At 34.6% G+C, this 15,539-nt stretch overlaps 1 protein-coding gene across 1 annotated transcript in view; it reads right to left on the reverse strand.

Annotated features, from left to right (window-relative positions):
• The window catches only part of ND-75 (NADH dehydrogenase (ubiquinone) 75 kDa subunit), a 282,357-nt gene that overhangs the window by 26,731 nt on the left and 240,087 nt on the right, over window positions 1-15,539 (reverse strand). The window contains exon 16 of the mRNA XM_090391511.1: window positions 8,764-8,917. Coding sequence (XP_090247637.1) covers window positions 8,764-8,917 — 154 coding nt within the window. The remainder of the gene's footprint in view (window positions 1-8,763; window positions 8,918-15,539) is intronic.

The raw sequence follows: 15,539 nt of genomic DNA on the forward strand, positions 1-15,539 counted from the left end.
TTCCACCGTATTTTGTGGCGTGTATCCAGAGTATGGTCTGCAAGACCAGAATGGCTGTACTTGTGAAAACGGATATAGTCCTTGTGTTCAGAAATCCTGATATTCGCTGTCCTGCCTGTTTGGCCAAAGTAGGACAGTTTACAGTTGCGAGGGACCTGGTATACACCAGGTAGGTCTAGGGGAAGTGGTTGGTCTTTAGTAGAGCGGATAAGGGATGCCAATTTTCTGTATGGTCTGTAACAGGAGGTCAGGTCATGTTTCTTTAAGATTTTGGTAATTTTTTTCAAGGTGCCTCGGATGTAGGAAATGGTGATGGATTTAGAGTAATCCTTGTTGTGGAGTGGGGGGAGGGTGGGGGTTGTGGTTTGTAGGTTTTAATATTTTTTGGATTTTTTTTGGGGGGGGGTAGCCATTGGCTGAGAAAGTGTTGAGGATGTGATTTAGTTCAGTGTTTAGGGCCATGTCGTTAGAACAGATTAGTTTAGCCCTGTTGTATAGTGTTTTCACCACTCCATATTGTTGTGAGGGGGTGGTGGGATTGTTGGTGAATGTACTCGCCTGTATGGGTGGATTTTCTATAAACTGAGAAAATCAAGGTTCCATCAGGCTGGCGGGTGACTAGTGTGTCTAGGAAAGGGAAGCTGTTGTTTTCCTCTTTTTCCAAGGTGAACTTGATTCTGGGGTGTTGGTTGTTTAAGCGTGTTAAGAAGGAGAGGAGTGTATCAGAGCCATGTGCCAAATAGCGAACACATCATCAACATAGCGAAGCCATATGGTTGGTTTTTGTGGGGCAGAGGCCATATAAACACTATACAACAAGGTTAAACTAATCTGTTCTAACGACATGGCCCTAAACACTGAACTAAATCACATCCTCAACACTTTCTCAGCCAATGGCTAACCCTGTTATCCTGTGATCTCTCCTGTTTGTAGTATTTTATTGAATAGGGTTGTTAAATATTCTATTGATATGCTGCCTCCATATGGCCACAGTTCAGTAGGGATAGTATCAATGCCTGCTGCTTTATTGTTTTTCATCTGTTTTATTGCATATCTAACTTCTTCTTGTAAAATTTTTGGGTGGTCATTATTTTTTTCTATTGCTGGCATTGCAGTTTTGTTTCCTTGGTGGAAGATAGTCTTAAAATGGTTTGACCAGATTTTTCTTATATCTTCAATATTCCCGGTTTCGGTCATCTTGTTGTTTATCATTGTTACTGCTTTTGCTGAGAATTCCTTTGTAATTTCTCTTACAGTATCATGGAAGACTTTTACATTGTTTTGTTGGTATGCTTCTTGGCATTTCTTAGCTTTTTCTTCTAACCATTTTTCTTTGGCTTTTTTTGCATAGGTTATCAACTTTATTTTTTAGTGTTCTGTATTTTTCTCCAATATTATATCTCATATATTTCTGTTTTCTAAAGAGACCCTTTTTACTGTATCAGTCCACCTAAATCTCAGTCTTCCCTTTGTCTTTTTCTTGCCATCCTGGCAAAGAACACTTGTTTTGTTAACCTTTCATCTCGCATTTTTAAGTGACTGTACCACCTAAGATTACATTTTTGAAAGCAAGCAATGTCAAATTCTTTCCTGATATTCCCATTTTCAATATTATACTGCCATTGAAGTCATCTGTTCACTCCCCTAGTACTTCTCAGAAATCTCATATCTGTGATTTCTAGTCTTTGATCAAGTGTTTTATTTCTAACTCAGCTCTCATATCTGTAAGATATGAGAGCTGGGTTAGAAGTAAAATTTTATTTTATTTCTAATTTTATGTTTTGACTAATATCTCTTTTTTTCCCTGTAAATTTATTCAGTTGACTTCCTACCAAACCAGCTTTGCTAATTCTGTTGTGTATTTCATTATTTAATTTTCCATCTTCACTAAAAATTGTGCCTAAATAGCTGAAATGTGTTACTTGTTGTTTAAATTATCTATTCAGGATGCAGTTGATGCTTGCAATGGTTCTACCTATTTTCATTGTCTTTGTATTTTATTGCTGATTTTTCATACAAAATTTATTAAAACAGTTATTCAGTTTAGTCAGGGAATTACTTGTACTAGATTTATTTAGAAGTATAACATCATCATCTGCACAAAGTAAAGAGCTAAGATTAACAGCTCCAATTTCAGGTTTAATATCACTCCATAATGTGATCCATACAGATGATGAATAACAGTGGTGATGTGCACCTTTGTTTCACACCTAATTCAACATCTCGAATATAGGACTATATATTGTTCAATACAATGTCCCATTTCCACCATATACCTGCAGCACTTCGAACAGTTTTTTTCTTGCTACCACATTACATGACTTTTCCAGATCTACAAAACTTAAATACAGATCCGGTTATAATATCACAATTTCTCAACTATTCCTGGTGGATAGAAGGAGAAGTGGGAGGGGCACGATTGAGACATAAGTTGGTAAGGGGTAATTACCAGATTAATACGAATGTCATTTTTCATAATATGGCTGGAGGTGGGGAGAATAAGAGGTCATACCCAGAAGCTGGATAACGAGGGTATGAGCAAGGAATTTCTGCATGGAGAGTGGTGGATGAGTGCAGAAACAGTGAATACATTTAAATCAAGGTATGAAGATTTGTGCACATGAAAGTGAGACCCATGTAACGGGTGTCTTGACTCCATGGATGTCTGATGATGATGATGATAATAATAATAAAGGATGATATAATAAATATAATAATGATAATAATATTATATCTCATATATTTCTGTTTTCTAAGGAGACCCTTTTTACTGTATCAGTCCACCTAAATCTCAGTCTTCCCTTTGTCTTTTTATTGCCATCTAATTCTAATAACCTCTATTTTACTGAATGCAGCTTTTTGTTTTCCAAGCTTCTCTTTAACAATTTTTCTTATCTATTTCTCAAGAATACTTGGACAAATATCTCCTCCAGAAATACTGAGTAGGGAACATCCTCTAGCTATAAGATGTCTATGATTCTGTTGAATTCTATGATTCAGTGAAGAGATTTATAGCTCCTTTTTCTATCGATAAAAAACAGCTTTTTTTTTCTGTGCATCGGAACTGGTATATTGTGGTTAAATTTTTTTGATAAATGGTCCTCACAGCTCTTGTAAGTTTTAAGGTTTTTTGAAATACATATTATTAATGAAATTCCAATTACATGGAGGTGAACTTTTTTTTATTTATTATAATGTGCCCACATACAAGAGGTTGGTTAATCAATCTATAGTACATTAGTACCATGTATGGGTTGTGGGTTGGGAAAGGAGAAACTTGTTGACATTCAATTTAAAAGCATGTATACTGTATTCCTTGGGAAAGGAATACAGTATACATGCTTTTAAATTGAATATCAGTGGGGAGACTGTTCTACAGTACAGCAGTTGCAGGGATGAAGGAGGAGGAAAAGAAACTTATTCTGTTTGTTTCTAGGTGTACTGCAAAGAGATGCTGAGCAGTAGCTGCACGTGTTCCAACAAGCTTAGTACTGAGTGAAGGAATTATTGATGTTATTTCAGATGAGCATTTCCCATGGAAATATTTGTAGAATATAGATATTGCAGAAACCAAACGTCTGTGCGAAAGTGGGGGAGAGAGAGTTGGTAAGAGATGGGTCATTAATAAGTCTCCTCTGTACTGAGTCAAGCATTTTGAGGGTGCTTTTAGGGGGCCCCACCCAATATGTGAGAGCTGTATTCAATAGCTGGATGGATTTGTGATTTGTAGAATGTTAACAGCTGTTCAGGCATGAAGTAAATGTCTTGAGCGAAAGAGAAATCCTAGTTTTTTTGAAGCTGAGAATGCAATGGTTGTGATGTGTTTATGCCAGGAGAGGTTTGATGTGAGGGTAATTCCAAGAAGAGAAATCTCAAACTGTCTGGAAATTTGGGTATCATCAAAAAAGAATACTGGGAAAAAATGGTTCTTTTTTTATAGGAAATAGGACAGAACTGGATTTTATTAGCATTGAAATTGATGAGGTTATCCGAATCCCATTATAGGATGGCTTGGAGATCGGAATTGAGAATGGTGGTGGTTGATGTTCTGTAGGTTAAAGTTTATCAAATGAAAGTGAAGAGTGTAATGTGCTGTTGTCTGCAAAACTGTGTATTGGGATGGGGGTCAACTGAAGTAGGTCATTGATATATAGCAGGAAGAGGGTTGGTGAGAGGACAGAATCTTGTGGAACCCCAGCATTAGTTCAATGGTGAGAGAATAGGGAACCATCTACCATCACACACAGTGTGTGCATCCAGACAGAAAGCTGGCAAATCCAACTACAGAAGTCCTGGGACAGATCCAGTTGAAGGCTTTAGAGATATCAAGTGCAACCACTTGAGATTCACCAAACTTCTCCATGGCATTTGTCCAGAGATGGGTGACATATGTGAGCAGATCTTCTGTTGATCAGCAGCGACGGAATCCATACTGGTGGTTATTTATTAAGTGGGTGTCTTCAAAGTAGTGTAGGAGTTGGCAATTGATGATTTTTTCCATTACTTTAGACAGGACTGAGGTAAGTGAGATAGGGTGGTAGTTGAATAGCAGTGACTTGTTGTCACCCTTCTTGGGAATAGGCTGAATATAGGGCAATTTCCAGTTTGTGGGCTAGATTCCAGTGGAGTAAGAGAGTATATATAGGCAACGTAGGATAGGAGTCAATTCTGGTGTACAAACTTTCAGGACAATTGGGGGAATACCATCTGGGCCAGGAGAATTCTTTGTGTCTAATTTTGACAGTATTTTTCTGATCTCATCCTGGCAAAAGGATGTAGGGGCATTGTATGTTGGGTGTCTGGAATGGTTGGGGACATTTACTATCGTCAGTTATGCATGCACTGGAAGCAAAGTGTGAAGCCAGAAGATTGGCTTTTTCTGTCGATGATGATGCAATAGAGCCATCTGGGTATGATAAGGGTGGGAATAGTGTTGAGCAGAAGTTATGGGCAATTGCTTTGGCGAGAGACCAAAAAGCTCAGCTGCTAGTTTCCTGCTTTTTGCTCTTTCGAACTCTGTTTTGGAAGCATTGATTGTTTTTTTTTTTTTTTTTTTTTTGCATCTATTCTGGGCTTCAATATAAGCTCTGAAGGAGGGCGAGGTTCTTGATTTCAGTTAGTTACGGTATGTCTGGTGTTTCATCTGTACAGCCTTTGCACATCTTTTGGAGAACCAGGGTTTAGTTAGAGAACTAACTTGCCAAAGTATGTATATTATAGGCTTTCTGTTCAGAGAAAATAGCTCTAAATCTGGTGGTTTGAATTTGAAAATCTAACAGGGTGAAACTTTTTAGGAATTTTATGATGGTGAACAGGGTGAAACTTAGTTTTTTTCATAAAATTTGTAATAATAAAGACAATTACCTTCAAAGAAGATAAGAAAAATGCTACAGTTATCATAAATATCATTAATTATGATGCCAAAATATCCTCTATTTTGTTGTACTCTTCCACTTTCTCAGGAAAAGACTGTGATCCTACTTAGTCTCTGCATAATAAAATTAATGATCTTATTTTATTGCATGCACAGTTAGTTTCTCAAGGATCTTAAAAAAAGAGATTAAATCATGATATCCAGTCATTCTTAAATTATATGGTCTGCCAAAAATACACATAGCTGTATTCCTCTTTGTCCAATAGATGATGGCATAAATTTACTCACCAACTTCTCTCTAAATACTTATCTAAGCTTTTCAAGAACTATATCTGGCAATCAAATCCCATTAAAAATTTAGTTCATTTTGTAGAAAAAATATTGGACATCCAAATCAACTCATCAGATAGGTCAGTATTAGTGTCATTATTCACAAATGTTCTTATTTAAGAATATCACTACCATCCCCGAGATCTCTTTCCACCTGACACCACAAATCTTTTCCAACACTGCCTTCAATAATTTTTCTTTACTTGAAACAGAGTTTCAAGTAAAGAAATGCTAATTTATACATGAAAAATTTTGAGGACATTCTATAACGAGCTATCTTAAAGCCAAATGTATGATGGAAATACGAAGACAATATTTTTATTGTATGGAAACACTCTGAAAGACCTAGAGGATTATCTTTGTTTTATTTAAATAAAATAAAATTATAAATAAACTGTAAAAATCATGTATATATTTTTCAACTAGAACACATTGTATTTATACACACAGTATTTCAAATTAAAGTACCTGAATTCAGAGCAATAAAAAAAAAAAAAACTTCAAAAATGATCAATAGGGGAAATATGGTGCTGCGAGCGGGAGAATATTGCATTAATGTGAACCCGATGGTATGTGATTGTGAAATAATTCATTTATTTTGCTCATTTCATAAAATAATGTGATACACAAAACATATTACATAGAGCTGACATGCTGCAAGGAGATCTAGATGATCAATGGAAGTGACATTCAGTGCATTATCCCTTGTATAGGAACAATAGCTGATACTACCATACAGCATTGTCTCAGTCACAGGGGTTAAGGTCTGGTGAACCTGTTTGCCATTTCATATAAAATGAGCGACTGATTACCTTATTCCTCTGTGAAATGTTGACACCATCATTGTTAGCCTTCATCTTACAACCCAAAACTCTGCCTCTGTTGCAACCGAAATGCAGTTTGGCCTAGTCATATCTGGATCAAGATAAAGGTCACATTTGTTTGTGACAAAATGTGTACAATAAATGGTCTTTAGAAGTGAGAAACTGGAAGTACCTATAAAACAAGATGCTCATGACTTGTTGCAATTATCTTTTTATGAGCTTCATCTTAAATCATCTTAAATGAATGATAAAAAGATGATGATGTCATTAACATAGAAAACATCGCTTATGGTGAAAAAAAATATTCAGTACTAAGTTAATTTTGACAGCAAAAACAGTGACAATTAAAAGAGAATATTGTGGGACCCCATGTTGGTTAAAATGATGGAGAGGTATTCCATTTGGGATTAGAAGGTTTGATTAGATAAATACTTTGTCATAAAAATCACCAATCCTCCCCACCACACTTTTTTAGGTGTCATTCTGAATGCTCTTTATCCCCATTTCTACTCTACACTGTAGGCCTTAGGTTGAATCTACCAATCTGAGTTTTTGTGTGTCCTATGTACACATAAAAGTGCATACATAATGGAATATATAAGCTCAAAATCACATTGATTGAAGCCTTTCTTCTATCAAAAAGGCTACAAAGTTTACAAAAATTAAAAACAGATGACCTTGAAATCCCCCCCCCCCCCAAAGTTATGTAGGAGACCAAATAAACACTAGAAATTTTTATGATATTTGTGATAAGTGGCTTAGAAAGCAAAAAAAAAAGTGGGTTGCCTTCTATTTTTTTCATCCCTATAACAAACTATTTCTCTGACCTTTAGGGATTCAATATAGTGAATGTCTACTGTATTTTTGTATTTATGTCAGTTTTATTTTTTTTTAATGAACTGATTTATCAATAAATTGTCTTTCAATGACTTGTCAACAGCTGAATTATTTTCAACAAATTTTTGTGCATACCAAATAAATCACAGAAAAGGAACTCAAAGCTCACAGTCATTAATCCATAAGAAGAAATCACATGGGAGAACTGGTCTGTGAGTCTAATACTGAATAATTCTAGAATGTTATAGACAATGAATGCAGATAATGTGTTGTGCTGTCATTTTCACCCACAATTGCGGGTGAAAATCTGAGCAATTAGATAATAAGGAAAATTGAGTTTATTTGGTCATAAAGATGAATATACACTAATGACACCAACTAGTTTTGCTACAGGTTACTTGTCGCGTCCTCAGAGTAAAAAATATAAATCTAAGGTTGACAAATAAAATATATAAATTAACATGAGCACTTTAAGATTAAAATAAATAAATGCAACTTCTTCTCTCTTCTTTGGTGCATCAATCCGAAAATTGGTAAATATAGCAGCACATCACAACATCCTGTCTTGTGACTTCCTTTTTATCTCTTCATAACTCTTAGCATCAGTTAGCATCATTATGTTATTTATATATGAAATTCTTGGTCTGCCTCGTGGCCTCTTTCCTTCTGCAGTCCCCTCCATTATTTCCATCAGTCCCCCATGCCTCAAAATGTGCCCAATTAGGCTTTTTCCTTCTCTTATTGATGTGTTTCATTAATGACCGCTCTTCATGAACTATATTCAGAACTTCTTCATTACTTTTCTTTTCTGTCCAACTAATTTTCATCATCTTTCTCCAGCACCAAATTTCAAATGCCTCGAACTTTTTCATGTCTTGTTTTATTAGAGTCCAGGCCTCACAACCATATAATGCAATGCTCCATATGTATGTTTTCACTAGCCTTTTTTTGAGCTGGATGCCAAGTCCTTTACTGGTAAAAATGTTTCTTCTGTTATAGAATGCTTTTTTGGCTAGGATTATTCGTGCTTTAATATCTGATTGGTTTCTTCCATCTTCTGTGATAAGATTTCCAAGATATTTAAAAGAGGATACCTGTTGTAGTAGGTTATTATTTATTTCCAGGTTTATTTTCATTGGATTTGCTTTACTTGTAATTAATAATTTTGTTTTCTTATAATTAATTTTTAGGCTGTACTGTGTGAAGATTTCTTCCATCTTTGTTAGGGTGGCTTTCAGTTTGTTTTCATTATCAGCTAAAACTGCTATATCATCCGCAAACCGTAGCCAATTAATATCAATTCCATTTATCTTAGTTCCGGTTTCTAATAGAAATGCAACTTACAGTAGTAAAATAAACCTATACAAATATTCCTTTAAATATAATGTTAACCTTTACCTTGATAAATAATAAAGCAGTCTTGTGGTAAATTTTCTCTGGAAATTACTCCTTCATCAGCCCCTAACATATATAGCACTTTTGGAGGTGTCTGCTTAAGATATTCTGTTCCTGGTCTATATCCTATGTCTAATGCTCCCACTTGGCTAGCCACCTGTCAAAAAATATCCAAGTATAGTTTTCTGTAAAGTTTTAACAATGTAAGAATATTGTCCCCCTCCTCAAATGTCTTTTTACCTGGCATTGAGGGTAAGAATACCAGAATGCCTTGGAAATATCAAGAGTAACCACATGAGTTTCTCTGAATTTTTCGATGACCTGCGTCCAAAGATAGGCAAGGTTAGTGAGGGAAATTTGCTGTATAATGAAATGGCAGAATCCATATTGATTAATTAACTCATGAGTCTCCATGTATATAAACCTAAGCAAGTATACAAGAGTGTAGGATTCCATAACTAAATGAAATAACTGCTGTAACAAATTTGATATGGAAATTAGTAATAAAAGATAAATCTTATGAAAATAGGCACCAAATAGGAAAAGATGGCATCAATAACATTCTCAAAACCTATAGAAGAAGAAGCGAAACATTTCAGCTATTTAAGTGCAATTTTTAATGAAGTAAGCAAATTAAATATGGAAATAAATCATAGAATAATCAAAACTGGTTAAAATTGATGTGGTATAAGTTAAAATAAAAACTGAATAAAGTAATAGGAAATAAGACAGAAATTAGCCACAATACTAAACCAGTAATATATAAGGAATATTCAAACCAGTTTGGATACAAAATTATATTATTACAAGAAAATGACATTTCTATTTATATTTTCTCTTGCTTTTAAAATAAGGGCATGAATATACTGTATCTCCGATAATAATAATCTTCCCTATTTCCCAATTAAATTTAAGAAAGAAACACATTATATAAATTGTTTCAACACAAGTGAGATTTCTCACCATCATTTATATAAAAAAAGACTGGTAACCAAACTAGGTATGAAAACTGCAGTCTTGAAGAAGAGAAAATTGTGTCCTTGGTTTTTCCTCTTTAGTTTATTTTAAGTTTCACCATTTTAGGCTGCAATAATGAGTTTTTTTTTCTTTTTTTTTTCAAGAATTTAACTCAGCTGAAAATGCCAATTACAAATAAAAATATATACTAATAGGTAATAACAAAAATATGGCCACATTCAGCATAAGAATCTGCATACTTAAACTACATAACTCGATTTTGATATAATGTTTAATTCAATCCATAATGATAAATAGGGCCTGAAAAAGTTTGTGCTGGATAGACAGCACAATTCATAATGGTCAATTTATAAAATTTTGTTAATGCTATGGCTAAATTTTACTCTGTATAACATAATAGTAAACATATATTGAAGCATATATGTTTACTATTTTTATATTAGGGTGTTTATCAGTCTGAGAAGAAAAATTGCATGCATTTTGTAAATGATAAAAAACACTTATTATTATTATTTTTTTAAATTAATGATACTATTTTTCACTTCTAATCCTAATGTCTTAAATCATTTATGGAAAAAAAAAAATCAACCAGATTTTTTCTCTAACATTATAAACAAATATTCAGCATCACAAAAACTCAATAATAATAAAAACCTTAAGTCTGCACAAAATCTAACAATTTTTACTCAGCCATAATAAACAAACATTGAAACATTCAATGTCATAAAAATTCTCATATGTCATGACAGCAACTCAGAAAACAATTGAAAAACATTTAGGTTAGAATCAATATAAAGAAATATTTTAGGAAAATAAACCCTTCTTTTCAACTTTCAAGTTGCAATATTCACTACCAGTGCTCAAATTATGTATATTCCATCACTGGGTAAGAAATAAGCTAATTACCTCTGTCTACTGCATATCTATTTTAGGTTGTCATATCGCAATTAATACGTTATCTCATGAGTGCTATCTAAAAATGAAATTGTATGCATACCCTATCCTTTTAATGATCATATTTCACTATGAGAAAAGCAGTGATAACTGAAAAAAACAAGCAAGCATTTATAATGACTAACATTTTCTCAATGGATGCAATAAGTATAGTAAACAAACTACTTACGAGGGTTGTTTGAAAAGTTTGGTAAATTTCCAAAAGACAGTGATACAATTCATTCATTCATACCAGTGTTAGCATGTATCATCTTTTTCATTACTCCTGCCAAAATTTTAGTTTTTAAATACATTTCAAGTGCAATGTATAGTTCTCGTCTGGCAAGCATTTAAAATGACTGTGTTCGCATTTTTCATAAAAATGGAGAAAAACAAGTTTCGTACAGATGAAAGCTGAGTTAGATGCAGTTCATGGGGACTCTGCGCCAACATTAAAGAATATCTATTTTGGTTAAATGAGTTTAAACGTGGTTGTAAGTTCATCGAAGATGAAGCATGCTCCGGACATCCAACTGAGGTCACTACGAAAGATATGACTGACAAAATCCATGGTATCATTATAGAAGACCGCTGGGTGAAAGTGCATGAGACTGCTGAGATTGTAGGCATCTCAACTGAACGGGTGTATAATATCCTACACGAAAAAGTGCACATGAAAAAGCTGTGTGCATAATGGGTGCCACGACTGTTGACTGTTGATCAAAAATGCATGCGAAAATACATTTCAATGCAATGTTTGGCAATGTTCAATCACAATTTGCAGGATTTTTTATGTCAATTCGTGACTGCAGACAAAACTTGGATCCACCACTACATGCCTGAGTCCAAGCAGCAGTCAAAATAGTGGACAATGCCTGATGAAAGAGCACCGAAAAAAGCGAACCGTTTTTCAGTTGGAAAGATGATGGCCACTGTTTTTTGGGATTCCCAAGGAATTATCATGATAGACTATTTGGAAAATGGTAAGACAATAACAGGAGTCTATTACAAATCATTTTTGGACTGTTTAAAAGAAGAAAAACTGAAGAAAAAATGGCCAAGATTAGTGCACAAAAAAGTGCTCTTTCATCAAGACAATGCACAGTCCCAGATATCAGCCATCACAATGGCAAAACTGCACGAATTGAGGTTCAAATTGTTCCACATCCACCGTATTTTCCAGACTTGGCCAAGTGCGACTATTTCTTGTTCCCAAACTTAAAAATTTGGCTCGATGGGAAAATATTTTCAAGGCTGTCAACGACTATTTTGCACAATTTGACAAATCCTACTTTTTAGATGGGATGAAAAAATTGGAAACTAACTGGACCAAATGTGTAGACCTCGATGGAGACTACGTTGAGAAATAAAGGTGATTTTTCCCAAAAAAAATGCATTAACTTATTTTTTTACCAAACTTTTCAAACAACTCTCATACAACAAAATAGAATCAGCATTATTCTTCTTTAAGCTATTCCCTAATGGAGTTCAGTGACCACCTTTGCAAATTTACTTCTGTCTTTAGTGGCTCTGATTAAGAACTGTGTTCAGTCTAGCCATTATATTTTTCTTCAAGTTTTTCTCTTTACATTGATTTTACATTCTAGTATTACCCAGAGAATGCTATATTTATGGCTTCTCATTACTAGGAAGTTTTTCTTCTTTTCACAATATTGATTAATTCTCAATTTTTATTAATTCTTCCCAGTACCTCTTCATTCTTCACCTTTTCTCTCATGGGATCTTGAGCATCCACATTTCAAAGGCTTCCAGAGTTTTGACTGTACACCCAATTCTCCATTTACATGGTAGACTAGTTCCAGAAAAATCCGTGTAAATGAAAACCATGTAAAAAAGAATACAGTGCATAGGAAAAAATACAAGAATGGTTCCAGATGTGAAAACCCAATACAAACAATAAGTTATTTTCAAATAATATATGAAAATCATTGAATAAAACACTATTTAATTTTAATGGAATATTTTTTTTAAAATTTTAAATACTTATTTAAAGTATATACATATGTATCCTTCTTAAAGAAAATAGTGTGCCACTAATAAAACAGAAATTCGAAAAAGTCTAAGTACACCCGCACATATGGTTATTAGTTAAATTTTATTCACTGTCACTTTCTGATAGTGGCTGTATTTGTGTGAGACTGGAATTAAATCACTTCCATCACTTGAAGCACTTTGGCCATCCTGTTCATACTGCAATGGCAAAATATTTTCTTCAGTAAAAGGAACTAAATTAGCATTAATTTTCAATAATTCTGAAGGTTGATTTTTTTTTTTACCATGACCTCTGTAATTAATTGTTGATATCCTGTTTTGACTAGATCATTGTATAATTCATCATATTGCACCATACATGACTTCAGTTCATGTTTAAACTGCTCAGTTCATTCAGTATTTGGATCATGTGTAAGAAAACGATTTTGCAATTTACTAGCCATCTGAAACCCTTCTTTAATTAATCTTGCAGTGAGTGGAATCTCTTCATCATCATAACTTTTTTCTTTTCACACATTCTGGCCAAGTAGCTTTCCAGCATGCATTTAAAGTTGGTTTCAATTCTGGTAATGCCAACTTAGCAAGTTTGATGCAATCCAAAATAGAAAAAATTCTTCTACACATCAATAAGTGTCAGTAGATTATTCACATCTAGTTTATCCAAAATGTATTGGAATGTTCTTCTTATTTAGTTAGTTTAGAAGATAGTGTTCACACCCTGATCTAGTGGTTGTATTAGGTGGCAGAAAACAAAATTCCGCATTTGGGTGTTCTAAAACAGGATGGCCAGGTGCATTGTCAATAATCAACAAAACTTCAAAGTCCAAATTTTTTTCACCACCAAACAGAGTTTAAGTAGGAAGTTTATTTTGCACTTGGTTAGACTATAATAAATTTAGTTTAATCCTTTACCCAAGTGTAAGCAAACAAAGTTTGCGCCTGAAAATATCTTCAGGACTGAGGTAAGGTGGTGCAACAACAGGCAACTCCGAGCAAAGGTGGACCAAGCTCTCATCACTCCTTGTCTCAGTATCTCCCATGATGCAAAACACATCTCCTTGCATACATGTATACCGTTATGCATTAAGGGAAGGGCCACTACCCAGACCGGTTTCAACCTTTATTGAGGTCTCATTGGTGGGAGGCAGACCCAAACGTGGAGATACTAAGGCAGAAGCAATAGGAGAGGTGATATTTACCTATACAAGTTGCCAACCGGTGCACCACCTTATTATTGAATTACTCTGGATTTAGAGAAAGATGTTGGAAATTTATTTTGCACCTGGTTAGACTATAATAAATTTAGTTTAATCCTTTATCCAAGTGTAAGCAAACAAAGTTTGAGTCTGAAAATATCTTCAGGACTGAGGTAAGGTGGTGCAAGCTCTCATCACAGACATGTATACTGCTATGCATTAAGGGAAGGGCCACTACCCAGACCAGTTTTGACCTTTATTGAGGTCTCATCAGTGGGAGGCAGACCCAAATGTGGAGATACTAAGGGAGAAGCAATAGGAGAAGTGAAGTCATATTTACCTATACAAGTTGCCAACTTATTTGCTTACACTTGGATAAAGGAATAAACTAAATTTATTATAGTCTAACCAAGTGCAAAATAAACTTCCAACATCTTTCTCTAAATCCAGAGTAATTCAATAATAAGGTGGTACACCGGTTGGCAACTTGTATAGGTAAATATGACCACTCCTATCTTCTGCCTCAGTATCTCCACGTTTTGGTCTGCCTCCTACTGATGAGACTTCAATAAAGGTCGAAACCGGTCTGGGTAGTGGCCCTTCCCTTAATGCATAGCAGTATACATGTTTGCAAGGAGATGTGCTTTGCATCATGGGAGATACTGAGATAAGTAGTGATGAGAGCTTGGTCCACGTTTGCTCGGAGTTGCCTGTTGTTGCACCACCTTACCTCAGTCCTGAAGATATTTTCAAACACAAACTTTGTTTGCTTTCACTTGGATAAAGGATTAAACTAAATTTATTATAGTCTAACCAAGTGCAAAATAAACTTCCAACATCTTTCTCTAAATCCAGAATAATTCAATAATAAGGTGGTACCGGTTGGCAACTTGTATAGGTAAATATCATCATCATCATCACGAACCATGGGCTCACTGCCTGTTGATGCCTGTTTCACTATCTTCTTCCACCTTTCTTTGTCCAGTGCACAGTGTTGCAATTTTTGTACACCCATTCCACATCAGTCTTTTATATTGTCTATCCATTCTCTGTATGGTCTAACTCTTCTGTTTAAACCATCCAAAATACCAAACATAAATGTCTTTATCTTCCGGTCCTCACTCATCCTACAGATGTGTCCAAATAATTGCAGCTTCCATTTTATAATCTTCTGCATTAGATTCTGTTTTGGTTGTATCTTCTGATAGAGCTCTTCATTGGTGATTTTCTGTATCCATCCTATTCTTAGAATCTTCCTGTAACAAGTTCTTTCTAATGCCAAAATTCTTTTTCTTGATTCCTTATTTATTACCCACGCTTCAGATCCGTACAGTACACCGCTGAAGATGCATGTTTCCAGTACTCTTAGTTTTGTTTGCAGACTGATCACTTTATTTTTCCAGATGTTATCCATGGCCTTCAGATTTGTTCTTCCCTTTGCAATCCTGATCTTTATTTCTTTTTTTACAGTCCAAGTCATATGCCAGTTTACTTCCCAAATATGTGAATTGCTCTACATTTTCCATATCAGTTACATCCATTTGTATCTTTTGTTTCATGTTCTTCTCACCAAATACCATTGTCTTTGTTTTTTCCAAGTTCATAACAAGTCCAAATCTCTTCCCTTCCCCATTTAACAGTTTCAGTGTTTTTTGTAGT

Source organism: Typopeltis vanoorti, chromosome 4 (assembly GCF_054136105.1).
Source record: "Typopeltis vanoorti isolate ZY-2024b chromosome 4, IOZ_Tvanoo_1.0, whole genome shotgun sequence".
NCBI classification, from domain to species: Eukaryota; Metazoa; Arthropoda; class Arachnida; order Uropygi; family Thelyphonidae; genus Typopeltis; species Typopeltis vanoorti.